Source organism: Ursus arctos, unplaced genomic scaffold (assembly GCF_023065955.2).
Source record: "Ursus arctos isolate Adak ecotype North America unplaced genomic scaffold, UrsArc2.0 scaffold_10, whole genome shotgun sequence".
Classification (NCBI taxonomy): Eukaryota; Metazoa; Chordata; class Mammalia; order Carnivora; family Ursidae; genus Ursus; species Ursus arctos.
Window position 1 is genome coordinate 53,280,019 of NW_026622764.1, and position 27,881 is coordinate 53,307,899.

Consider the following 27,881-nt stretch of genomic DNA (forward strand, 5'->3'; position numbering starts at 1 on the left):
TCAGGAAAGTAGCTTCAAAAGTTGTAAGGAACAGCCCAAATCTTGGTCCCAGCCACTTATCTGTGTTTTAACTGGAGTTGGAAGTGTTCTTAAAGGCCTCCACATTGAACTGGATCCAGAGTGGCCTTGTGGAAAAGAGCGCCTATAACTTCCTGATGCCTAACAACTTCCTAACATACCTGCTATCATTAATTACATGCCAATGCTAATAAACACCCTCCCTGCTTGTTTATTACTGTAACTTGTTTCAACTAGGCATGCCCTTAACTTGTGAAAAGTTCCTGTCAGTTATTTTTCTTGAGTTCTTCAACATAGTCTATCTCAGTTGAGCTAAAGAGCAGGAAGGTCTAGCTTAAAGCAGAAGTTTCTTGACATTTTGTTGTTGTTCCTGGAAACAATTTCTAATTTCTCCTCAAAGAAAATTTAATTATATCTAAGTCTTTTAGGAAATATAAGTGCAAACAAAGTAAACACTAATGAAATGATAAAACATCTCCACTTGGAAGAGAAGGCCCGTTTTTTAAGTGAAAGAGAGTTGGAACTAGATCTGAGATATCCCAGTAACTTCATTACGTAAATGCCGAGGCTGAGAGATATGAAGTAGCCTCGCCAAAGTGACATCACTATTTCGTGACAGGATCAGAACTAGAAACTCTTAAGTTCTTTTTTTTATGGTATGTGTTTTGTATATTTACCCTTTAAAACTTTCAATTTTTTTCTGAAAGTAGGTGGTGGGGTATAGATAAATAAAATACTATTACCAATGGTGTGCGTTCATACTCATTAAGATTCTTTTGGTTACAAGTAACAGAAACCAGTAAGTAAATGGATCTAGCAAAAAAGGTGGGGGGTGGAGGGAGAAAAAATTAGGAAAGATTCTGGAATATTTCACAGAATCCAATTCCGGTGTGGGTCCTTTAGTTTGAAATACAGAGAGAGAGGGACAAACACACAGAGGGAGGAGACAAAAACCATTGTTCACTCTGTTCCCATCACCTTCAGTGTCCTTCTGCCTCACCTGTGTGTCTGTCTTATAACCCTTAAAAAATTCTTCTTTGTGCAGTGTAGTCCCACAGCCCGTAGGAAAGGACCAGTCTGTCTGTCAGATAAATTCAAAAGTAGAGAATCATGAAATGATATTTATTAATATGCATTCCTACTGCCTTAAACATTTTACTTGAAGAGTTAAAATGTAGATTTAGCTACCAGTGCACATGTAAGATAAGGCCTTTGATTTCAGTATAATATGCTGATTGAGCATCTGCTTTCTCTTTCTTGGGAAAATTTAACCCGTAATCTAGATTTACAGTTTTGGCTTCTTAGAAAGGAGCAAAAATTTAGACACTGAAACAACACGAGTGCAGAATCCCTCTAGACTTTTATGTTTCTCTTCTAGTCTCCTGTTCTCTCTCCAGTACCTACTTTGACAGTAGTTTTTTTAGCAACTTAATTTTATATTAAGTCCTGCCAAAGCATTAAACCTGGTTTTCATAGAAATATCTCCTTCCCCCGTACTCATAATTAATGGGATTATATAATATATAATCAAATTGCATAATTACTAACAGTAAAACTAGCATAAACAAGTTCTAATATAGTTAGAGCAGAAGTGTGTGGGAGTATTAGAGATGAACCTAACTACCCGCTATGGGCAAGCTGTGGGCATCTGTCACTGTATTTAAAAGAGAGGACTTGAGAGCGTTGGTAATCTAGAAGTGGGATAAGCGGAGGTCTATTAAAAGTGATCCTGGTGTATTAAAATGATTTATATACCTGTCATATCTTCCCACTAGACCAGCAGCTCTTAAAATGTGATCTGGAAACTTCTCGGTAGAAGGATTCCCGAGACCTTTTTAAGGGGTCTGTAAAATCAAAACTATTATTCATAATAATACCAAGCCTTTTTGCCTTTTTCAGTTCTGATTTTCTAAACATATATTAGGAACTATAACTATGATAAATAGCAAAAGATACAACCCACATAAAAGCTCTTTGGGGGCCCTCAATACTTTTAAAAAATATTTGTCACAAATCATTTGAATGGCTTCACTAGACTCTGTACTCCTTCAGGACAGGAGCCATGTTTTATTTATCTTTATTATTCCTGATGTGTTTCAAGTATTTGTGGTATTTTAAACTGGGCCAACAAAGTGGTTTTACGTGAGGGTTCCTGTATTAATGAACATGACCTGTAATAAACAGCAGTGGTGTGCAAATGGGTGCTTTCAGATGCCTTTAAAATATAATGCAGTATTTAATACCTTTCCCCCGAAACCTTAAGCAACGTTTAAGAAGCATGGTTGGTGGAAAGAATATGAAAACATTATCCTATGAGGCTTTAAAAAGTGTGTGAAGGCTTTAAATCTTGCTTAGGAAGCTTTATCATAAAAGTAAGTTGGCTTTTTAAAATTTATTTGAAAGGAGAAGGGGAATGAGCTAACAGAGATGTGGGATTATTTAAGAGCAGCCAATCAGTGGGAAGATTCATTGCAGATGATTAAGACTTTTCTTTCACTTGAGAAGCACGGGAAAGCTATTTCAGATTTGAAAAGGGGATGTGATGGACTGGAAATTATGGTTTGGGGAAGTGAATTTTATTGCTTTGTGAGAGTGACCTTGATTGAAGAATAGTGATGAGAGTAGTGGCCAAGTTGATATGGGCAGGTGCTTTGGAAACTTCTTACTCTTTCAGGTATTATGTGGAGAACATTGACAGCAGAATCCTTTAAAAATTAAATTCAGCCTATCTACCTGAAGTAGATACTGCTTTAAATGAGTGGGGAAACAGTCACAGATGGTATTAACAGATAGCTCTTTTAGTATTCAACTAAACACCTGGATATATAAGTAAATTATTCTCAGGGATGGTATGGTATTCTAAATTTGTTTAGTTTTTTAAAAAGGATAATTTATGTTTTAATAGAGGTCTTTCTCATGCATTTAAGATACTTTATACATATGGGGCGCCTGGGTAGCGCAGTCGTTAAGCATCTGCCTCTGGCTCAGGGTGTGATCCCGGCATTCTGGGATCGAGCCCCGCATCAGGCTCCTCCGCTGGGAGCCTGCTTCTTCCTCTCCCACTCCCCCTGCTTGTGTTCCCTCTCTCGCTGACTGTCTCTCTCTGTCAAATAAATAAAATCTTAAAAAAAAAATAAGATACTTTATACATAGAAATTTCCCAAATCTTGATATGGTTATGACAATAATTTTTCTAGATAGAATTTTCAGCTTCAGTGGAAAGGCAAATGCAAATACAAGAATTGGGAAATTCAAATTTTAATCTCAATCTTACTAAATTGATTAATAAGAGGAAATTATTTTTAGACATTTAAATTTAATTTAAAATAATTATGGCTTTGTTTCCTTCCTGACATTTTGGTATAAGGTAGGCATGCTTCTCATCATTGCTTTTTCCAGACATCTGATAGCCTGTACTTGAGATTAGTTGCACATGTTGCATTGAGGGACTCTTCAACTATTGAATTACCCATGCATCACATTTAGGGGCTATTGTAAGGAGTCTCTTGGGGTTTGGAGACAAAATCAAGAAAAGTACCGTGAGGAAGATTTTCTAATATAAATCATGTGGGCATGGTACTATCTGCGCTGTACATTTTGGTCCATTTATCTCTCTCCCCCCAGCAAACTGTATGCTTCTTGAAAAGAGTACCATGTCTTACTCATCTTTGATTCCAAATGCTTAGGTGGTGCCCTTTACATAGTAGGCACTTAGTTAATGTTAGTGGAATGCACAAAGTCTTTTGCCCTGAAGAGATGAATGAATCATAAATGCATTGCTGATGAGCCAAAGGATTTCCTGAATCTCTTCTCAAAACCTGGGTGAATTCTCATTGAATTAAGACTGAACCATAGCTTCCTAATTTCCAGACTGTAGGAGAGCTGTGAGCATCATGGGATAGTCATATATGTACTATCAAAATAAGGTCTGTAAAGTGATTTTATCACAGTGTTTGGTGCCTAGTAGTCACCTAGTAAGTGCTAGCTTTTGTTTACCGTTTTGGTTTCTCTTGAATTTTGTGTCGGTCACCATAAGAATTCTTACTAATGGGAGGGAGAATTGCCCTTCTGTTTGGACAAATATCAATAGCAGTTAAAGCTCTAGTTTGGACACACCCAAGTTAAAAAATCTGCTGGAAAATAGAAGTCAGAGCAACTGGCAGGCAGAAGTGATACCCAGTATAGCCTAGACAATGACCTGCCCCATTTATAGTATTTTCTAGGCTAGCGTCTAGTCACAGTGTATTCTAGAATTTTATTTGCATACATACAGATATATATATTATCTTTGATTTTAGTGGTTTAGACTAGCTGGGTTCTTAGAAGGTACTTCTCTGCCAAAGATGATGCAGTCTCCACTCCCTTCAAATTTTTATTTTTATTTATTTTTTAAGATTTTATTTATTTATTCGACAGAGATAGAGACAGCCAGCGAGAGAGGGAACACAAGCAGGGGGAGTGGGAGAGGAAGAAGCAGGCTCATAACGAAGGAGCCTGATGTGGGGCTCAATCCCAGAACGCCGGGATCACACCCCGAGCCAAAGGCAGATGCTTAACCGCTGTGCCACCCAGGCGCCCCTCCCTTCAAATTTTTAAAATTTGATTTTATGCCCTATTAAGCCACCCTCTTTAGAACGAGTTAAGTATATAAAAGTTGTTATTGTCAAGGGGCTGCAGCAGCCCAGGAAACAAACCTGACAAGCTCAGTTTTTTACTAGCCAAGAGTAAGGTTTTTCTCTATTCTAATGATGCTACTATAAACTTAAAAGTAGTCCTTTTGTTTCCTTGATTTTTATTATTACACTTAATTCTAATTATTACTGTGGTTAGTATGTCAGAGTAAAATCTTAAAAATGGTCAGTGTTATCTCTGAATACATTTGTTAATTTTTTTTTCTTTCAAGATAAACTTTCATTGGAAGGAATAGTGGTACAAAGAGCTGAATGCCGACCTGCTGCCAGTGAAAACTACATGAGATTAAAGAGGTTGGTGTTCTTTAACTTTGAAATAATACCTGATATTTCCTTTTGGGAATTGAAATACATATATTAGTTTGCTTATTAACTACATGAAAACTGTGGTTATGTTGAAAGTGTTTTCTTCCAAGGCTGTTTTGTTTTAAAACTAAGTAAGAACAAACTTCCAATTATAAAATAAATAAGTCCTGGGGATATAATGTACAGCATGGTGACTATAGTTAATATTATTATTTTGCATATTTGAAAGTTTATTATTTTGCATGTTTGAAAGTTGCTAAGAGAATAGATCTTAAAAGTTCTCATCACAAGAAGAAAATTTGTAAATATGGTGATAGATGTTAACTAGACTTATCGTGGTGATCATTTTACAATGTATATATATTTCAAATCATTATGTTGTATACCTGAAACTAATATAATGGTATATGTCAATTATACTTCAATTAAAAAAAAAAAAAACAAGAGTTTCTTTGGCAAGGGAACTTTCAGAACCTGGGCTGTTTATTTGGGATGTTTTAAGCTACTCTCTTAATATAACCTGGAGTCAAGCTTTTTTTACTGCTTTTTCTAGTCATCTTTATAGATCTTGATTCTTTAAAGACACATAATAAGGTATTTGTACTATTTTATTTTTAAAGCCTGTAATTTTCCCATAATGAACATTTCTAAAATACCATACATTATAAAGCAAGTATAGTTGATAGAATATCATCCTTTTCTCTTGATTTACAGAGAACTATTTATGAACTTACTACTTTGTTAGAGATTTCGTATAAGGTCCCCTCTCCCCCACTGTTGTACATGGTTAACATTTTGTAATTAATATTTGAAGATGATGATTGCAAATTCTTGATACTCCAAATTTTATGACTTCCAACGAGCAATTTTTTTAAACCCTGAAGAAATGCTTTTTAAATTTTTTAAAATTTTAAGTAAACTCTACACCACCTGTGGGGCTCAAACTCAAAACCCCAAGATCAAAAGTCACGTGCCCTATCGACTGAGCCAGCCAGGCACCCCTTGTTTTATACTTTATATTGAATGTATTTCAACCCTGTGTACTTCAGAATTACAAGTTTGTTCATTCATTCAGCACTTACTGCATGAAAGAGTAGTGAACAAAACAGGCAAAACTCTATGCCCTCATGGAACTTATATTTTAGCGGATTATAGCTATACAGAGCTCATAATGGGGAACATACTGTTCAGGGGGTAGCAGTAGCCTTTCTGGATATCAGTGTTCTCACAGGTAGAAGTGGTGCAGTTAGTTAAGCATCCAGCTCTTGGTTCAGCTCAGGTGGTAATCTCAGGGTCATGGAATCGAGCTCCAGGTCAAGCTCCCCGCTCAGCATGGAGTCTGCTTAAAGATTCTCTCTCTCTCTGCCCCTGCGTCCCCACCACACATGCACACACTCTCTCTCTCAAATAAATAAATAGATCTTTAAAAAAAAAAAAAAGGTGGCTGCCTGAGCTGCATCCTCTCTAATGTCACATCATCTTTTTAATTTCCCTCCTTTCTCAATTAGATTAGAGTGTGTCTCTCAGGAACGAAACAAAAAGACTGTTTTCTTGTCCAATAATTCTTCTCATTTAAATGCCTCCCCAGGGCAAGTAAAAGGATGACAATCAAAATAAAAATTTTTTATAGCTGCAAATAACTTCGGAACACAGGCAGAAGGTGTTTCTCTCTTTGTGTTTAGCCTATAAAGTTGATCATACAATGTGTGTTTTTGAAGACTTATCTTCTTCAAATAATTATTGAGATTGCAAAATCTGGTTACTGAGCTGCTTGCCAGGATCTTTTTTTGTGGTCCTAATTATCTTTAAAGGTTTCTAAAGATTTCTGATGATGAGATTAGGCAAGTTGCCTGTTGTGTTAATGAAATGGCTACTTTTTTTCTTACCAAAAGATATAAAAATTGTTTACCCTTTTGAGTGTGCTGGGACCAGCCATTACATATTTCAGTTACTTAAGTGACTTAAGGAAACAGGATGATTCAGGAGATGATAATCATGTGAGTTTCATAAAATAGATGATACGTGGCATGTCTTGAGCGCTGAGATTTTTCTGACCAAGCGGAAAAAGGCAGGAGTAAGCACACTCTAAACACAGAGAGATGCACGCATAAAGACTTGGGGAAGACACTGGGAACCTTTTTGTAGTTCTGCGAGCCTGGAATGTGGGATTTGTTGGAGGCAGAACAAACAGAATTTCCAGCCTAGACCTCTCTTTTGAGCTCCAAACTTGTATTTCAAAAACCTGGTTGAATGTCCAGTAGACATTTTAAATACATGAAAAACCGTTCTCCCAGGCTTTCCCCCAAAATCTGCTCTACCAGTGGTCTTTCTTATCTGAGTACAAACTCTGTTCTCCTGTTTTCTTAGTCCAAAAATTTTGGTGGCATTCTTGAGTCCTTTCTCATACTCACATTCAGTGTGTCAGAAAACTCTTATTGACCGTACCTTCCAAATATGACACATCTACAGTCTGACTGTTTCTCACCACCCACATGATCTGCCATGAAGTCTCACCTCGGTCACTGCAGTAGCCTCCTAGCAGCATTCCTGCTTCTGTCCCTGCCCCACCCTAGTCTGCTGCCAGCACAGTAGCCAGAGCAGTTCTTCTAAAATCTGTCAAGTCATGCCATTCCTCTGCTCACGGGTTACTTGCAATGCTTCCGTCATTACTCAGAGTAAAATTCGAGTCCTTGCAGTTCTCTGCAGGGATCTACACGATCACCCTCCTACTCCTTCCCACTTCTCCCCATCCTCACCTCCTCTCCCCTTGCTCCCCCTTACTTACTCTGCTCTAACCACCCTGAGCTCCTAGCAGTCCTGAGCACTCTAAGGACTTCCTTATTAGGGCCTTTACACCAGATTTTCTTTTCTGCGTGGAACATCCTTTCTGCAGATAACTGCATGGCTCATTCCTTGCTTTTTTCAAGTCTCTTCTCAGATTCTACTTTTCCAATAAGGCCTACATTGACCGACTTACTTCTTTCTATACTTGTATTTTCTTAAAGACCATATTACTCCTAATATCCTATATAATTTACTTATATTTATTGCTGTCTTTGCTCTAGTGTAGTTTAAACTTCCATGTTTGGTTCTTTGGTGTGCACACATGTGCACACAGTCATCTGTTTTGTTCACTTACACACACATACCACACACACACCTGGGTGGCTCAGTTGGTTAAGCATCTGCCTTTGGCTCAGGTCATGATCCCAGGGTCCTGGGATGAACCCCATGTCTGGCTCTCTGGCAGGGAGTCTGCTTCTTCTCACTCTGCCCTTCCTGCCCCTGCCCCCCCCACCGCCCCCACTCATGCTCACGTGCATGCTCTCTCTGTCTCTCAAATAAATCTTTAAAAAAATAGTTCATGACATGTAGTAGGTGGTTTGGCTATTAGAGAGGCACTGAAGAAGTCTAAGCTCTGTGGAAAGCAAAGGGATTTCTGTTTTGGATAGGTCATTCTGGCCATAATGTAAGACCGAAAGCAGGGGATAACCTAGAGGCTGATGTAATAACCCAGGTGCAAAATGTCTAAATGACTAAACAAAATGGTTCTAATCAGAAGGGAAATGAAAGGACAAGGTTTTGAGGATATTTGGAGGTAGAGTCGATAGGACTTAATGAACTCATCTCCTCAAGTGGCTGTGGGACAGGGGATTTCTCTAGGACCAGACTGGTAGTGGTGGTTCTTGTGTTGTGACCTAGGTGTGCTTCTGTTACGAATCCTCAGACTGATGAAGGGAGAGGGATAGGAGAGGCCTTATAATTCATTCCCATGTCCATTTTAGTATAAATCCTGGTTGACAGTTTACATTAAAACTTAAAAAGGCAGAAAGTACTTAAACTGCAAGAAGAGTACTGATGGGTAAATTAATCAAGATAGGAAAGTAATATAAGCCATAAATTGTATCTCTTGTACAGTTGACACTTGAACAACAACGTGGTTGGGGTGTCAACCCTTTGCACAGTTGAAACTCCATGTTTAACTTTTGACTCCCCCAAAACTACTACTAATAGCCTACTGTTGCCTGGAAGCCTTACCAATAACCTAAACAGTCAGTTAACACGTATTTTGTATGTTATATGTATTATTACTGTATTCTTACAATAAAGCAAGCCAGAGAAAAGAAAATGTTGAGAAAATCATAAGGAAGAGAAAATGCGTTTATGGTACTGCATTGTAAAAAAAAAAAAATCCATGTATAAGTGGACCTTTGCAGTTCAAACTTGTGCCATTCAAGGGTCAAACTGTATTTTGTTCATCGTTATTCAACACTTTCAAATGCCGAATGTGATCACTGAGGTAAGGCTCAATTTAAAAAAAAAATCACTAGTTCTTGCTCCAGAGAGTTTATAGTTTTTGAACCTGAAGGAACACACACACACACCCATACACCAGATTATCCAAAACATCTATTTACTGACCGTATAATAGGAGAAATAGAAATATGGTGGTGCTGTTGATCAAATGGAAAGGCAGATTTCCCAATGGAGGTGACATCAAAGTAGAAGTGTTTGAGAACAGAATTGGCAGATCAATACTTAAGATATCCAGCACCTGGATATTTCACACATACCATCCAAGGTTTTCTGGGCCTCTTCTGACTGCCTGGTCCCATTTAATGATATTTGAGTTTTTGGATGATCTGGCTATTGTCTCACTTTTTGGCTTTATTTTTAGCTGTTCTCCTTTTGACGGACATCAGCTGGTTCTATCACACTACACGTTGTTATCCTGGATGTGCTGGGCACTTTCAAGTTTTATGCTGCATCCTCTACCTAGAGTACCTCATCTGCCTTCTGCCAGGATCCTTCTGAGCTTTTCAAACCAACCCAGGTGTTACTTACTCAGTGAAACTTTCTCATATCTTCCACTCCCCACTCCAGTTAGGATCTGCCACGCCCTTTTGTACATTCCCACATACGTACTTATTCTGTTTAACGGTACATATGAATGTCTGTGTTTTCTGTTGTTGAAGTGTACATGGTTGCATCTTCTACAAGATTATGAACTTCATAAGAACAGGGACTGTGGGTTTTCTCTTTCTTTCTTTCTTTTTTCTCTCTCTCTCTCTCCCTTCCTGTTTGTATTCTGAGCACTTAGCATAGTGCATTACAAATAATAAGTACCCAGAAGTATTTGTTGGGTTCAATAGAAAGGAATGGCAAAACTAGGTACAGGAATGTAGGAATCTGCAACATTCAGCTTCTTTAATTTTTTTTTTTTTTACTCAGAGCTGCACTTGAAACCTGGACTAATTGATTTTTCAATTCATATGCACATGCTTGTATGCACACACAAACATGCACATACATACATACATACCTTCCTTTGAGAGGGGAAAGTGATGATAAAACAATACAGAAATATTTCATCAACAAAAAGATTTTCAAAATATAAAGTTAGAATTAAATAGTTTTCCATTTACAGAGGACTGGAAGAGAAAGCCTTTTTATCAAAGAAGACCTTTCCTTAAGTCAATGAGGTTTTTTTCTTTAACCAATGAGGTTTTACTGTATATATATTTGCAGATAGTTGCTGAATTATACTCTTAGCAACATAAATGGGTATATTTACAAAGTGTATTTTATGTTTATATATAATACTTTTTAAGAATAATTAGTGCTACTTTAGTGGGAATTTAATTTTAGTAATAAGTGTTCACTATAGCTGTCTATTAAATTTTAGCTGATAAATTAGCCACATGTTAGGAGAATTATAACTGCCATGTTAATCAAATATAAGTAAGATTCTCTTAGTTTGTAAGATTCTTTTATTCACTTAGATAGAGGTGGAATTAAGTATTGGCAGTAAACACAAGAAAAATGTGAACCCTTCAGTCAGTGAAATTCAGGCCAAGAAAGAAATTAATCCTATGCTGTAATTTTCCTTTGTCCAATCCCATCACATAGTATAAAATCCGGCAAGCATCCATTTAGCCATCAAGAAAACCTAAAACACAAAAGGGAAAAAGCATTCCACTGCTTCTGTTACTTTTCCTTTATCTGACATAAATTTGGATGGATCTAAATGATATTTTATTAGGAAGAAATTTATTTCAAATTGGTAAATGTAAATCTGTTCAATATCAACTCACATTTGATATGCTAATTAAAATTTATGGGGCGCCTGGGTGGCTCAGTCGGTTAAGCATCTGACTCTTGATTTTGGCTAAGGTCATGAACTCAGGGGTCCTGGGAATGAGCCCTGCCTATTGGGCTCTGTGCTCTGTGGGGAGTCTGCTTGAGATTCTATCCCACCTCCTTCCCCCTCCCTCTCTAAAAAATTTTTAGAATTTAATTTGTGTTTTATTAAGTGTAATTTTAAGCATCTTGAGGCTTTTTTTAAAAAACTAATCTCTGTATCCAACATGAGGCTTGAACTCACGACCATAAGATCGTGAGTTACACGCTGCACTGACTGAGCCAACCAGGTGCCCCTTGAAGCTTTCTTAATAGTCAAATGATAAATTATACATTCACCCAGCTTATAATTCATGTTGTACTCTTTAAAATGTAAAGGGACATAAAGATAAGACAGTCACCCTAATGTGTGTTTTCTTATAGGAAAGTCGTAGTAATGGGAACATATGTGGCTTTTTAACTTCTGCATGTTTATGTCACCAACTCATCTAAAAATACTTGTCTCAAAAGTTTTTATTTTTAATTTTTTCAGTGTTTGTGGGCTTTCTTCAAAAACCTAAGAAAAGCCTTTCTCTTTGGAAACAGAACACAGGCTATGGAGAGGTGGAGAAGAGAAAAATCAGTCTTTTTTTCTATGCAAAGATGCCAGATAGTAGGAAGCAAGTTGTGATTCACTTTCTTTCTTGGGGAGAGGTTACCAGGCTGTACCTGCCTAGATTCCTGATGTTTCATATTATGGTAAAAGATGTCTTAGAATGTGTTATTATAAGAGAAGAGGAAAAGGACCCCCTCACTCAGTAGATCTTTATGTAATTTGTGGGTGAGGTGATTCATGTGGGTGAACTAGGTTCAGGCCCAAAGAAGTTTCTGCAAATAAAATTTTTGCTCAATGCAGTAACACTGAAGCATTTTCTTTTTATGACATTTAAACCAGTACTTGGGTATATTTAATACTTGTAATTTCGACTCTTCTCCGTATATTAATTTCATAAAGAATAATTATTTTGTAACTGATTTTTTTACACATTAGGATGATCATCTTACAGCTGTGCCCCTTTATATTTAAAAAATAAATACAGGATGAATTACAAGTAGGGTAATCATATAATTTATCATTTAAAACAGGATACTTTTGGGAAAGAAAGCAGCCACCAACCAGAGAAGATGACAACCTGAGACAGCAGTGTAATCTGTCCCAGATAAAATTGGGATGTAAGATCAATATGAATAGCCTGGATACACTGACATGATAATCTTTTAAGATGGGAACTAAAAGATAAGAGTCAAATAATGAAAGTGTTGGCAGTTCGGAAATGTATACAGTACCAGGAATTCTAGACTAGGTAAAACTGCTATAGCTGAACATAAACTGTGTGTGCTTCCCAGTAGCCACACAAAGTTGGGCATACAATGGTGCTATGTTAATGTTTTCATGTAAATTTTTATATGAAGTTTATTAAACAGCAAAATGGGTAATAGGCTAAAAATAGTTTTATTAAAAACCATTTTTCTATTAATTCTCAATAAAATTTGAGGTCATAACAGCAACTCAGAATTCTATAAAGATAATTTCATGACCAGGAAAATGTAATATTAGATTTTAGTTTTCTGGTAGTCTCATTTGAAACAGTTTTTGGTGAGTGTTGAGGTTAATGATTAATATACTTGCATCAGTTAGGATACTTTCATTTTTGGGTATCAGAAAACCCAGTGCAGACTGGATTAAAAATAAAAGAAATTCATTGACTCACATAAATAAAATTCAGTGGTATTTTGGGCTCTGGCCACTTTATATAGAAGTTCTCAACATCATCAGTACTGTAGCTCTGCTTTTAATGTTCTTGGGTCTTTCTCCAACTTGTCTGTCCTAAGGTACCTAGATGTATGATTTTTTTTTTAAAGATTTTATTTATTTATTCGACAGAGATAGAGACAGCCAGCGAGAGAGGGAACACAAGCAGGGGGAGTGGGGGAGGAAGAAGCAGGCTCATAGCAGAGGAGCCTGATGTGGGGCTCGATCCCACAACGCCGGGATCACGCCCTGAGCCGAAGGCAGATGCTTAACCGCTGTGCCACCCAGGCGCCCCCTAGATGTATGATTTTTAAAATGTGGAACTGTGTATCTTTTTTAATCAATGATTTTTTTTTAAAGGGCCAGGTTTTTGGTGTTCCTTGGGGTTCTGGCCCCTTCTTATTCTGCTGCCATTCCAACTCAAGTGTGCACCGTATCAAAACCGGTCTCTTTCACACTTCCCAAATGTGTCCTGTGCGTTCTTCTCCCACTGTCCACTGTGCTCTGTTCTTGGTTTTCTGCTTGCCAAACTCCCTATTTATCCTTTAAGATTCAGTTCAAATGTGAAATGTCACCAACCGTTTTTCTCCACACAGGATAATCAACATCTCCACCAAGGTCCTGCTACACTTTTCCTAATAAACCACTAATCACATTTTGCTTTTTATTTTACTTTTTATTACTTTTATTCATCTCTACTAGATAGTGAAGTCCTTGAGGTCAGGGAATATATCTCATTCATCTTTGTTCTAACAGCTTTATGTTCTTTAAATGTTCATAAGTGATCAAAAATCCAAATTTTAAAGTTATGGATTTATAGTTATACCATGATTAATGAATCTCTTAAGAATTAATACTCTTTTAAAAATGCATTTAGCTGTGTTTAAATTTAAATTCTAAGTCCTGAGAAGCAGTACTGGCATGTGGTGGTGTTTGTACAAAGCCTCACAGCTTTGCGGGATAAAAATACCTCAGTACACAATTTGTCTTTGTTCACTCACAGTTGAAAATCAACAGGGCTAACCTTAGGTAAAACTGTGAAGTAGGGAAAGTTCATCTTTATTATCCAAGCATCTCCTTTTATCACTCCTTTCCCCCTTAGTAATGTCTATCTTTAGGCACCTACTTTTTATCATATTCTGATCTTTTCTATTCTCTCAATTCTGAATACATTTTAAGAATGAATAGGCATCAGTCAAACTGGGTATTTGATTTTAAACCTTTTATTACTACATGTGAATAATATCCATTAGATTACCTGTTCAAGGTATTTGAGTAGGCACATTTTTTTTTTTTAATGGGAAAGGAATAAAAGTCATTGAAATTACACCATGTATAGGTTGGCCTTAAACACAAAATTTGAGTAGTCCTTTTAGTTTGTGGTGGGACTTGTCACCACGACAACCGTCTCTGCTTCCTCGGCTGAGTAGGTAGTTCTGGCCTGCTGCATTTGTTGAAGATCTGTTCCGAGGATTTAAAACTTGCTGCTGAATGCGACCCACAGAAGTGGCCAAATTCCCTTAGGCAGTATTAGGACCATCACTAGTCCATATAGTGTCTTTGTACAAACTTGTAAAATGTGATCCCTTCCTTAAGTGTTTTTATTTCTGTCTGTCAGGGAATCATGGCAATTTACATATTTTGTTGAACAAGACATTATTGCCATCTGCCAGAAAATTGTCACAAGAATTATGCAAATCTTTGTCATCTCTTTGACCGTGCCCCGTCAGTGTGACACTATGATGCACTGCAAAATGGGCCAGCCTGGGGATGAACTGCGCTCCCTTGTTTGCTGCAGGCCCAAATGTCCTTTTTTCTTACTAGTTGGCTTAAAATCTAAGTTGCTTGTCTGGTCCTTGTAGGCACTAAAATTTTCAACTCTTGGTCTGTGGTTTCCTGAAGCACTTGAAGAATAAGGAAAGATATCACATATTTCTTTATTAGGGAACCTGGGCCCCATTTACCAGTTAATACATTGAATCAGCAGGGATGATGATAATCAGGTCTTTAACTTACTACAATTAAGGACTAATTTAGACTTTGGGATGACCAGGCTTTAAATATTCTTAATAGTTTGTTGAAGTACAAGAAGACCTTACTTACAAGCATCTTATAGACTATCCTTTTTGCTTGAGACTCTAATGAAGCTGTCATGGGATGTATTGTAAAGAGAACTTGAGTTTAAAGAAAGAATTCTAGATATAAGTAGAGAAAGAGAAGACATTGTTTAAAAATTTTTTTTAAAGACTGCCTGAGGTGGGCGGATACGCCTGGGTAGCTCAGTTGTTTAAGTGTCCAACTCTTGATTTTGGCTTAGGTCATGATCTCAGGGTCATGAGATCAAGCCCCACATTGGGCTCTGTGCTGGGCATGGAGCCTGCTTGGGATTCTCTTTCTCTCCCTCTCCTTCTGCCCCTCTCCTGCTTGCGCGCGCGTGTGCGCGCGCGCGCGCACACACACACACACACACACACCCCTCTCTCTGTCTCTGTCTCCCTCTCTCTGTCTCTCAAATCAATCAATCAGTCAATCTGCCTAGGGGAACTGATTTTCAGGCACAACAGCTCAGCCTGCTTGGTAGGCCGCCCACTCTTAAATGGCTTCACATTATATTAGATGTTCAATTTAATTACTTCTTTTTTTAAATCTTCTTTCCATTTTCACAAATGAAAAAACTGAGTTGTAGTTAAGTGATTTGCCCAGGCTCACAATTTGTTAATGGCAAAACTGAAATTTGAACCCAGATTCAGTTGATTCCAGTGCATTAGATGACAGGGTACCTCTTCTGGCCTTAATATTTTCAAAAGATTGCCTGGCTTATCAGTAGGAAAGGGAAGGGGGTTTGTGTTCTCTCTCTCTCTCTCTCTCTCTCGTAGGATGATCCTTGTCCTAATGCCCTACAACTTAAACTAATGTTGTTAGTACTACGGTTCAGTTACGTTATAAAACAAATAAGGTAACCTTTTCAGGATTTATATAAGATATGTAACTGCTTCATTGTTTCATTTTAGAATTTTTATCTACTTTCAGATCCTGTAACTTAAAAATGAACTTTGATGGCATAATTTAATTTCAAAGCTCCATATATATGCAGGGGAGAGGTGGAATATTCAATTATATACATGTCTGTGGAGTTTATTATTTTACTTTTGGGAAGTTTATGTAGAATGTGTAATGCTTTGGGTAGTTTGCAGTAGTAGTTGTGCTGTTTTGAAGAGGTACTTCTCTATAATACGTCCTAGTACGACAGTTGTCATATGCGTACTGATTTTTTTTTTTTAGGCCTCTGAAGGCCTCAGAATGTCTAAAACCCTTTTCTTGGAATGTGTTACATATTTGAGGAAAACTGAAAGGATGGAATTAATAATAATGATAATGTTCAGGCAAAAACTTTTCAGACTGAAAAATAGTAGGCATGTAGGGAAAACAGGAGAGGAAGGTGTGGGCTTAATAAGCTTATATAAAATAAAACATGCCAGTGAATGGTATTTCCACTAAAATGCAGCTCCCTGAGGACAAGGCTTTCCGTCTGCTTTATTGGCTGGCGTATCTCTAATAACTGGAAGACTACCTGGCACCTAGTAGGTACACAGTAAATATTTGTTGAATGAAGAAGGAATGAAAGGTATGAGACTTAGGTTTTATGCCTTTTGTTGTGTAGGCTGCCCAGGACTTTAATCACAATGAGTCATTTCTTTTTAAGTTGTTACATGCCAAGTTGATTTATCTACTTCTGTTACTTCCCCATATTTCATAGCTTCAAGGTGTTATTTATTACTCATTTGTTCAACAGATATATATTAAGCATTAAGACATATATTAAGCATCTAATGCATCTATTATACTAAGCAGTGTAGCATTAAAAGGAAACCAGAGCTTATCTATTTTGGGAAATGGATCATAGATGGGTATTAAATAATAATTTAGCATAGTGTATTATTATATAAAATGAGAGGTTGACACAGGCAGTAAACACCAAGATTGAGAAAATGCTGATTTGGTGAAGTCAGGAAAAAGAGTCATAGGCTTCGAATAGACAAAAGAGCAGGAGGGAGAGATTCTAGGAGGAACGGGCATATCAAAATCTGGGATAAATCAATAGGAGTGTTTTAGGAAACGAAGTAGATCAGCCGGGTAGGCTGAGTAGACAGAGGGCTGACTTGTAGGGTATTGCAGTGTTAGACTGTACAGGTCGATGATCCAATGAGTCACAGATTGAGCATCTTTCACTCTGAGGGTTGTTCATAGGTGTCCTTCAGGGTTCTGTCTTTAGCACATTCTCCTCCCTTTGGTTACTGTGACCCTCTTTAAATTTTCCTCTGGCTTTAGTAGTCTTTGTAGCTTCTGCTTATCTCTTGAACTCTAGCCCTCCTACATTGTCTTGCTAAGTGATCCCACCCTTAAAAAATATGTACACAACAACCCTGGAATCTGTATCTCCAGCTCAGACCTCTCTTTGGACCTTCATACCCATATATTTACGACAGTTCGCTTGAAAGTTCACCTTGGATGTCTCACAGGCCTCTTAACTTCACATCCCTGAAATTGAATTCTTGGTTGTTATCCACCTTCCCACCCCCAATGCAGTTCTTTCTCCAGTCTTCCCCATTTCCACTCAGTCAGGTAAAAAAACAACCTGGAAGTTATCCATGATTCCTCTTTTCGTGACGAGACACATCCAGTCCGTCTTCCAGTTCCGTCAGCTGTACCAACACTGCGCACGCTGACCTACTTATCACTGCTGCTACTACACAAGTCTGAGCTGCCTTCTTCACTCGCCTAAATTTAGGACCAACTACATAATTTGTAGGGCCTGTTGCAAAACAAAATTCCACAGTCCCTTTTTAATAAATTAAGGATTTCAGAACAGTGACAGCATTGCATCAGATCAAGTGTAAGACCCTTGTAAGCATGGGCCCAGGGCACTGTAGCCTGCTCCTGCCCCTGCAGCTGGCTCTACTCCTGCAACAGCCCCCTAACTAGCCCCCCCCCCCGCCCGCTTCCCCCCGTGGGCCATTCTTCACATAGGGGTCATTAGCGTAGATGAGAGCATGCCACTTCCCTGCTCAGGATTTACAAGATCCTGTATGATCTACCTTCCGAACTGTATGTGCTCTGACCCTGAAGCTGCTTCATCCTCTTCTCCCACCGCAGTCCTGTTCTCATTCACTAGACAGCCGCCAAAAGGGCCCCTTCTCGGTCCCTCAGAACAAGAACAGCCCCATCTCCGGGCTCCTCTTTCAGTCTAGCACGAGTCTTTCACCAGATCTTAGTCTCCTTTCCATCAGGCAGTTCTCAGGGCATATGTCACCTGCTCAGGCCTCTCCTGACCACCGCTAGGTGAAATAGTATAGTCGTCTCCCCACCCCATCGCCACTGCCTAGTTACTTGCCATGCCGTGGCTCCGGTTTATTTTTAGCACTTATTACTCTGTCTCACTATCTTTATTAATCATTAATTATTACTTATTGACTGTATTCCTGTCACCTAGCATGGTGCCTGCCATTTGATAATGATGAATAAATAATTGTTTCAGAAATGAATGTTTTTCATAATCCTTTTAGCCTCTTACATTTTGGAGATTTATCTGAAGAGTGACAGGGGTTTATTTTTCCTTTGTTAGATTCTAATAATCTTTTATTTGTTGAATTCTTATAAAATTGAATTACTTATATTTAATTTACAAATATTCCAAGGTTAATTTTAAAATACCAAATTATTTTGTCTTTAAATTGGCATATTTCTGGAATGACACATACTTACATGTGTTGTAGCTTGGACAGCAAATTAAAGATACTGTTGCCCATTGAAACTGAAGCTAATACTATAGAGTGAGCAGAGTTCTTCTCCCCCCACCCCCAACCGATATTTTACACCATAATACACTGTAATACCAAAGGTTTCACAGCCCAAAGCTTCACAAATGTGTCTAAACCCATTCATTCAGTAACCACTGAGCACCTGTTATGTACCACACATTCAGGAACAAAAGGTGAGTAAGACATTTTTCCTGTCCTTGAGTTGCTCACTGTAGATAATTTGTTCTTTGATATGCAGCATTCTGTGTAGTTTCAAAAAGAAAAAAATTACTCAGTCTGCTTCATGAACTATACTTGATCTAGCTTTTAAAACTTTAACGCACAACCCAAAATAATTCACTTGTTACAGGAGAAACACTCTCATACACATACACTTTATGAGGCTAACATGAATATGAAATATTGTAAAATTAATTTACAAATCTGTTGTTTACCAGTACTGTCTGGTACACACAACAGTTTTGGAGAGGGTGGGTGTGGTGATGGCCAAATGCTATTGTTCACAGAATTTGCAGTACTTACCACATAATTACATTAAGTGCCATATGGCATTTTATTGCAGCTCATTTAAATTACAAGGAGTTTATACTTATATTTGTGTTCTCTTTAGTGCCTTTCAGTAGCACGGTTTTTTATACTATATACTTTAGATACCCCTTTTTCATAAAAAAATAATCTTTCAAGGTGAACATCATTTATAAAAAGAGCACCATGACTTTTCTAGCAATAGTCCCCACGTGGATTCTAAATGGTGACTCAATGACAGTGTATGTGCTATATAGTCCCCTGAATACAGAAAATAAGAGTATTACTAATCATACCAACAAAGGGATAACTGAAATCATTTTTTTAAAAGATTTTATTTATTTATTTGACGGAGAGACAGCCAGCGAGAGAGGGAACACAGGCAGGGGGAGTGGGAGAGGAAGAAGCAGGATCCTAGCAGAGGAGCCTGCTGTGGGGCTCGATCCCAGAACGCCGGGATCACGCCCCGAGCCGAAGGCAGACGCTTAACTACTGCGCCACCCAGGTGCCCCAAAACAATATGTTCATTTCAGGGGCGCCTGGGTGGCGCAGTCGTTAAGTGTCTGCCTTCGGCTCGGGGCGTGATCCCGGCGTTCTGGGATCCAGCCCCACAGCAGTCTCCTCTGCTAGGATCCTGCTTCTTCCTCTCCCACTCCCCCTGCCTGTGTTCTCTCTCTCGCTGGCTGTCTCTCTGTCAAATAAATAAATAAAATCTTTTAAAAAAATGATTTGTTTTAAAAAAAAAAGAACATATTGTTTTGAAAATTATCTCTTATTAGTTTGGTAAATTGGTGTCTTTTTCTTTCCTGGAACGCTAGAGGAATGAGTTGTTTCTAATAGTTGAGTTTTCCAAATAGCTACTACTCAATTCTTTTTAAAAGTTTGTAGCTTTAAACAGGTTTTTAAAAAAGATTTATTTATTATTTGAGAGAGAGAGAAGGAGAGCATGTAGTGGGGAGGGGTAAAGGGAGAGAGAATCTCAAGCAGACTCCTCACTGAGCATGGGGCCTGACGCAAGGCTCGATCTCACGACCCTGAGATCATGACCTGAGCCAAAATCAAGAGTCATATGCTAACCGACTGTGCCACCCAGACACCCCACTTTAAACAATTTTTGATTAATGAATGAGGATCTTTCTGAAATGTGTTATATATTATACCTACATCCATACCTCATATACAAAGTCTATTAGGAATGTAATCTAGCCTTCTCTTTAACTTCGTTTTTCTTTTGAACACCTGTTTTGAGTTCTATAGTAGATGACTTCAGATCCTGTCAAAAAGAGTAGGATTAGTTACCCTTTCACAAGATGACCACGAAGCATTATGCTTTGTGAGTTCTTTTGCTTGTTTTATATATATTCTTCATTCCCCTCTTAGCAGCTCTCATTTTGTCGTGTTAATGGTGTTACTATCTCTTGCAGCCCCTCTCTTCATTCTGATTTAGTGTTTTTAATTTCCTGTGAGCTAGGAAACCAGTTTTCAATTTCTATTAAAATGAATAATGTGTGCAAAAGTAGACTGAATAGACTCTGAGTGAAGGTCTAATGGGCTTGTCTATGAGTCAAGTGCCCAGAGCTGTCATGCTTGGCCCTGTGACATCTGTTTTGGTTGCTGAGATGTTCTTTTTTGCTTCTTTCCTAGTTCTGGTGAGGGCAGAGGTCGCTACTTAATAAATAGAAAATATGTAGAATAACTCATTTTGGGACCTTTCCTTTGGGTCACTTTGTCCTTGTTAACATGATACACTTGTAGCATCTATCTGAAACTCAGATATCTAATCAAGTATTGCTAATTAAATTCCCTGACATCTTTCCAAGTGCTTTGCTATGAAACTGAGTCATGCAACTAAATGAACTCTATTAAGCTGTTGATTGCCAAAGCTTGTTTCTCTGCTCTTTATTCAAATTTCTGTCATGGACGAAGCATACAGTTTAAAAATCAGTTGAGTGTTAACAACATAGCAAGATATTCTACAGTCAGTCCCAATGTACATTCATTAAACCTTCAACATATATTCTGGGATACCTTCTTTGCCAGGCATTGTGCTAGGCACTATGCCTACAATGAATAAGAAAGACGGAGTTTCTGTGGTTATGGCTTTAAATAGTACCCAGTCTTTCTTAAACTTTAACGTGTGTGTGCAGATCCCCTGACAACTTCATTAAAAATGTTGAACAAGGGCCCCAGCGTTTTTGACCTCAATAGGTCTTGAGTTGGGACTGGAAATTAGCACTGTTAATGCGCAACCTGATGATTCTGAGGTAGTGGTCCTCCGAACATGTTTTGAGAAAATCTGGTCTCACAGATGAGGAATTCTTAGCAGGGAGTACAGGTTTCAAATAACATACGGATACAAACAGTATAATGCTGTATTTAACCTGATTGCTATTTCATCTGTAAACTATCTCAACAGTATTTTTGAAATCATTGGCTTATGTTTCTACTTATTACCTTTATGTTGAGATGAAATGACTGGAAATTATGATTAAATCGAAGCATGGTAATTTCTTGTCTCTTAAATAACTCACCAACAAATTAATCTTTTCCATAAGAATAACATTGCCCTATGGCAAGCTGTCTCCCAAAGACCGTGGATATTTGACAGCTATCACAAAGGCAAAGTATTTCCTTCCAACATCTTCTTTAAAAATGAAATGTTGTTAAATGCATAAGAAATCCCTGTCAGTGGATTCCTCCAAGGAGAAAGATCTAGATGTCCGGGGGAGACTTATTTTTAATCCTGTATGCTTTTGCACCTTACACATTTTATACCATGTGACTGCATTACCTAATCCAGAATAAATTTGAGAGTGTATGTTGTGGTGTTACCATAGGTCTAAAAGCATACTGTTGGTTACCATTTCACTACAGATGTTTCTTAAGCGTACATTTGTTTTTGACACCTTCCCTGTCAGCGTATCCTAGAGAGTGGAGCCTTTCCTCTGCTGAGCACTTTATTTGAATAATTTTTCCCTTCCTCAGAGGTTTGTGATACCACCTTATCATAAACTTCATTCTTACACATCCTAGAGTCCCTTTCTACTTCATTGTTCTAGCTTTATATCAGAAAGTTGCCATTTTAATTATTGTGGCTCAATAGTGTATGTTAATGCCTAGAATATTATGAACTGCATTATCGTTCCTTTAAAATGTTTTCTTAATTCGGGTGCCTGGGTGACTCAGTCGGTTAAGCGTCTGCCTTCGGCTCAGGTCATGATCCCAGGGTCCTGGGATCAAGTCCCCCATTGGGTTCCTTGCTCAGCAGGGAGCCTGCTTCTCCCTCTGCCTGCTGCTCCCCCTGCTTGTGCGTGCTCTCTCTCTGACAAATAAATAAATAAAATCTTAAAAAAAATTTTTTCCCTTAATTCTTACCCATTTGTTCTTTCATGTCAATTTCCAGTAAATTTGGGGGTTTTTAACCTATTATTTGGGAAGAATCAGGTTCTTAGCATAGTTAATCTTCCCGTTCCAAAATACAGTTAGTTGTCTTCTTCCATTTATTCAAGCCTTCTTTTATTTATTTCAATAATAATGTGTAGTTTTCTTCATAGAAGGTTGAACATTTTTGGTAAGGGTTGCCCTGTGTATTTTTATTTTTGTTGCTGCGGTAAATGCTTTTTCTCAAAATATTATATAGCTGGGATATAGGAAGGCTACTCTTGTATATTTGCACTGTTTCTAGTCTATCATTTTCTTTTTTTTAAGTACCTAATTACATTGTTTGCAAATGTATCCAGGCATTTAAAAAATATTTAATTAGCATATGAAATTTAGAAGAGTATTATATAAATGTACATATCCATAATTGTTTTCTATTAAAAATGTGAAATAAAACTTACGTGCCCTTAAGTTCCTGAGCTTATTGATCAGAGACACACAATAACTTTAAAAATAAAATAGTTTAGGTTTATTAAAACTGTTCCATGGGAAAAACAAAGTTGAGCATTGAGGAACCTAGGTTGTGAGGCTGGGCAGTTTTTCTAAAACAAATGTCACATGGTAGCACAGGCATATGTATATGTGAAAACTTACCAAATTGTACACGACAGAGATCAGCTTCCTTTATATCAGTTATACCTCAGTAAAACTGTTTTAAAATATCACAAAACTTTTGTTTGAGTTAGGTTTCCTCTCTGATAGTCTTGCCTTTTTTTGCTCTCATTGAAGATTTCTATTATAGATTTTACTCGTGGGCTTTAAAAGGAGTGTAGACCGGTATTAACATAGTACCGGACAGGTTGGGGCGCCTGGGTGGCTCAGTCGTTAAGCGTCTGCCTTTGGCTCAGGGCGTGATCCCAGGGTCCTGGGATCGAGCCCCGCATCAGGCTCCTCTGCTGGGAGCCTGCTTCTTCCTCTCTCACTCGCCCTGCTTGTGTTCCCTCTCTTGCTGGCTGTCTCTCTCTCTGTCAAATAAATAAATAAAATCTTGAAAAAAAAAAAACATAGTACCTGACAGGTAATAGACACTCTGAATGTCTTCGATGGACTGTAATTAAGTAACATTGGATTGTTTTCCTTTTTGAACATGAGGCATGCAGCAGTGGCTTTAGGGGGCTCTGGGAGTACTGTAGTCCAGTGAGAGCCGCCAGAGAGAGAGATGAGCGAAGGATGAGGGAAATGGAGCAACCATGTTGGGAGTAAGGGGCTGCTTTGCTTGGGAGGTGATGGCCCAGGGAGGAGTTTGCCATGCACACTGGGAGTGAAGGATAAGAAAGAAGGTGGCACATTCTAGGAATGGTGAGGAATCCTTAGAAGTTCAAGAAGCTCTTGTGTTCATGTATGTGTCTTGCCCACTCCACCAGCTTGTAGCTTTTTCATGTTGGTTTCTTTCACAGTACCTGGTTCTGGGCCTGGCTTGCATTAGGTCTCCAGAACCCTCGAATTCAGCATCGCAGGTACACTTACCATACGCACATACCATTCTGCCCTTCCACTAACTGGTACCGGGTACTGTGTAGCTTCTCTTCATCCCTTGTTTATTGTTCTCCCTGACACCAGTCTCTCCTTACCCTGGTTCATTCTCCTTTTTTGTGGTCAGGGTTAATTTTCATTTTAAAGTGAGCCCTTTCCCATGGTTCCCCAGTTTTGACAACTGACTCCTAATAGCTTAGTTTGGCATAAGAGAGCTTCTGTAGCCTGACCTAACAATCTTTTTACCACTTATTTTTTACCTCTTCTCCCCTTCCTCCTTCCTCTCCCTCATTATTCCCCTTCTGCCTTCCCTCCTCCTTCCCCTCCTCCCCCCCTCATTCTCCCCCACCCTCTCCATTCTTGGAATTTGCCACCTTCTTTTCTGCCCCTCATACTGCCCCACTTTGTACAACAAACTCCTAACTAGGCCTTCACCTCCCCAGAAAAGCCTTTCCTTACTCCCCCAGGCAGCTGCCCTATCTTCCCCATGTACTTCACTCTAGCTTTTAATATACACTGTTATTTACCTCTCTGTATGTTTGTCTTCTCCATTAATTAAGAGCAGGCACTTGTAGGATACAGAGTGACTTGCCTCTGACAGTCTGTTGAGAGATGGTGGAGATGTGATGTCACTTTGAAATAGAGGCTTTTGTTGGAGTTGGAAGGTGGCTAGTGAGAATATAGTGTAAACATATTTAGCAGAAGTTGTAGATACTGTTTATTAATAGAGTGCGAGGAAGAATGAAGGAGGGGTGAGAAAAAGATTTTGTGTTCACATCAGAATGTTGAAGGTGAGAAGATGTTTGAGAGTGGTTGGTGGAAGGGAACCTGGTCAGAAGGGCAAACATGGTGATGTATGGAATTTTTTGGTCATCACTTTATTTTAGAAATAGAACACCTAGTTAGGTACTGTTCTGAACCGTACAAAGAAAGGTGTGTGGGACACAGTCCACGCCCTCCCCCCCCCAACAAACAACTTTCAGTTTGACAAGCAAGGTAAGAGAGATACATAAGAAATTGGAATAAAACGTTTAATAATGGCAATGTGTTTGTGGTTGGGTGCTTGAGTACGGTAGGAGAGGTAATTCCAGTAAGAATTTGTATGTCTTCAGCAATACTGATGAGCAAGCCATTCAGATAGGAAGTAAGAGTCTGTTGTGGCGCAGTGCACCCAAGTCACAAGGATTAGAAGATCCCAACAGAAATTTGGGAGGATAAATTGAGGTGCTTAGTAAGTATGGCTTTTAACACTCTGGTGTTTATACTGATCAAAACAAGGACAAAAACAAGCATAGATTTAATATTTAATAGAAGTCAGACAGTTTTGTATATTGCTAGTCTTTTTTCTTATAATGGTAGTTTTGCCGACCAAAAAACCCCACAAGAAACAACCAGGTGGAGCCAGTATTGCCAGTGTACCTGTGCATCTTGAACTGCTGTAGTGTTCCATAGCAGTATGCTGTACCTAACTAGCTACGTGTCCTGGAACTATAATACCTTACTTTGAGCTAGGACTTTATTGTTGGGCAATGTGTCATCAAAAGGTCATAATGTAACTAGCATCATTTATATAACTAACATAATAAGAACATAACTGACATTTTTATAACTAACAATATTAACATAATATATAAATAATAATATTAAGTCGATACTAAAATATGAGCATATCTTTGGTTAGTTCCTATATAGTTTGTGTCAGCTACAAGTTCTTAGTGACAGTGTAAATGTATGAGAAAAAGACTACGTTTGGGGTTTTTTTACTTTCTAGCCTTTGTTTTTATGAGGTTGGAGCAAGAGTTATATGGATTGTTAGATAAAGTTAACTTCTTTGAGAGAAGTCTGATTCTAGCATCGATCTTTCGTCACTGTACCACTGAAGTTTATATCCAGCTTTCATTGTCATTCTTGAACATGAAGTTTGAATTCTTCAGAGTTGAAGCATGTGCAGAATTCTTCTTTCAACCCCTCTATTCATCTTCTTGATGTAGAGAAAGGGAGACCATATGGCCTGAAACCCCATTCACAGTGGAGAGTGAAGCGGTGAATCAATAGGGAGCCCTTCCTTCTCTCTTTGCTGTCCTTTAGGACAGTCTAAATGACTTGCAGTCTCTAATATCAATATCAGTATCACAGCAGCTGCTCTAAAATGGAGCACGCTCCCTTGAGCCTTTACCACTCTTTCTGTAATTTTTTTCCTTCGGGCTTGATTTGGTTTTAATTAGCACCAGAATCTCTCTCCTTAATTTTTCAAAGGTTGCTAAACAGCATATTGAAATTCACCTTATCTTTTCAAAAATTCTCTCTGAATCTCAGCACACATTGGTGGCCACACACCGTCAGACATTTCCCATCCATTATTCCAGCATTTATACTTTCATGGAGTCACTAATGAAGTAGCCATTTGCTATATTTGCTTAGTCACCATAGCAACAGTGTCGTGGTTAGTGTACGCCTGGGTAGCTTCCTACAGTTTGACATGATATGCTGCTAATAATTCTGATTTCTACTCAGAGGCAACTGGAATTTTGCAGAATGGAATTTTTAAATTTGCTGAATAGAAGTTGTTTGATCCCACTGGTGTATTCTGTTGGCACCCATCACGTAGTCATAGGATCATAGAAATTTTAATTTGGAAGAATGATTCATACTTGCAGTATATATCACAGTGGCTGGCTAGCGAAACATTGCTTCTGTCACCATAAGCAGCTTATTTAATCCCTAGCCTAAATATTTTTAGGAGTCAAAGAAATTGATCAGAAGGTTAGCAGTTGGGGCTGCTTGATAATCTTGGGTGCTTAGCTTTAAACTATTTTAAAGAATTCTGGTTATGAGCCTTCAATTTATAGTATAATAAATATGAAAATTGGAAAGTACTTCTTGTCACAGTCATTTTTCCAGTCTTTATTGTCTAATTTCTGTTAGGTCAGCCTCTTTGAACTACATTACCTCATTCATTTCCCCTTCTTCACACTCACTTTAAGTTCCTTTAGTCACTACTTAAAGTAACAGTTACACTAATTTATTTTCATTTTTAAAATGTGTCTCAGATTTCACATAATGTGAACTACATGTACCTTACAGAAAATACACATTGTATAAAATACTTTATTTGGAGAAGATAGCATAGCCTGTTCGTGGTGATAGAGTTCACAGTTTCAAGAATCGGATCTAATCTTAAATGATATAAAGATTGTTGCTGTACCATCTGTTATAAAATATGTAAAGGCTCATTTAAACCACCAAGTTCACTTCACATCTAAAGTGCTTTTATCAAACATACTCCATACTTTAACCCCCACCTCGTGTATGAATTAAACCCACAGACGCCTACTTCCCTTTAGTCATCTATATTCTCATTTTGATCTGTATAAAAATACAGCAAGCTCAAATCCTATTAATTTCTTTCTTGGCTCTAAATATTGAACTGGGAGGAACATAACATGGGTGTGTTTTAGAATGTTCTCATCCAAATATATATGTACATATACATACATACATACGTACCTATTTTTTCATTTTTTGCACAGTTGTTGAATGGATAGTGCTACAAGACCAAAGTCGTAGGGTCCATTGCCATTTGAGTGTGTTACCTTGGACTGTTCCATGGACACAGCTAGCTTTCAGCTAGCAATACTAGAGGGAACTGGGGAAAAGAGCTTCATATAAAACCAT

The 27,881-nt window shown here is 38.1% G+C and overlaps 1 protein-coding gene across 2 annotated transcripts in view; it reads left to right on the plus strand.

The window, feature by feature from the left end:
- GTF2F2 (general transcription factor IIF subunit 2) overlaps positions 1-27,881 on the plus strand; it is a 141,340-nt gene that overhangs the window by 68,012 nt on the left and 45,447 nt on the right. For both annotated transcript variants that reach the window (XR_007188949.2, XM_026493303.4), the window contains exon 5: positions 4,922-5,003. Coding sequence is in view for 1 of the 2 variants with exons in the window: in XM_026493303.4 (XP_026349088.1) it covers positions 4,922-5,003 (82 nt within the window). In the remaining variant the exon portion in view is untranslated. The remainder of the gene's footprint in view (positions 1-4,921; positions 5,004-27,881) is intronic.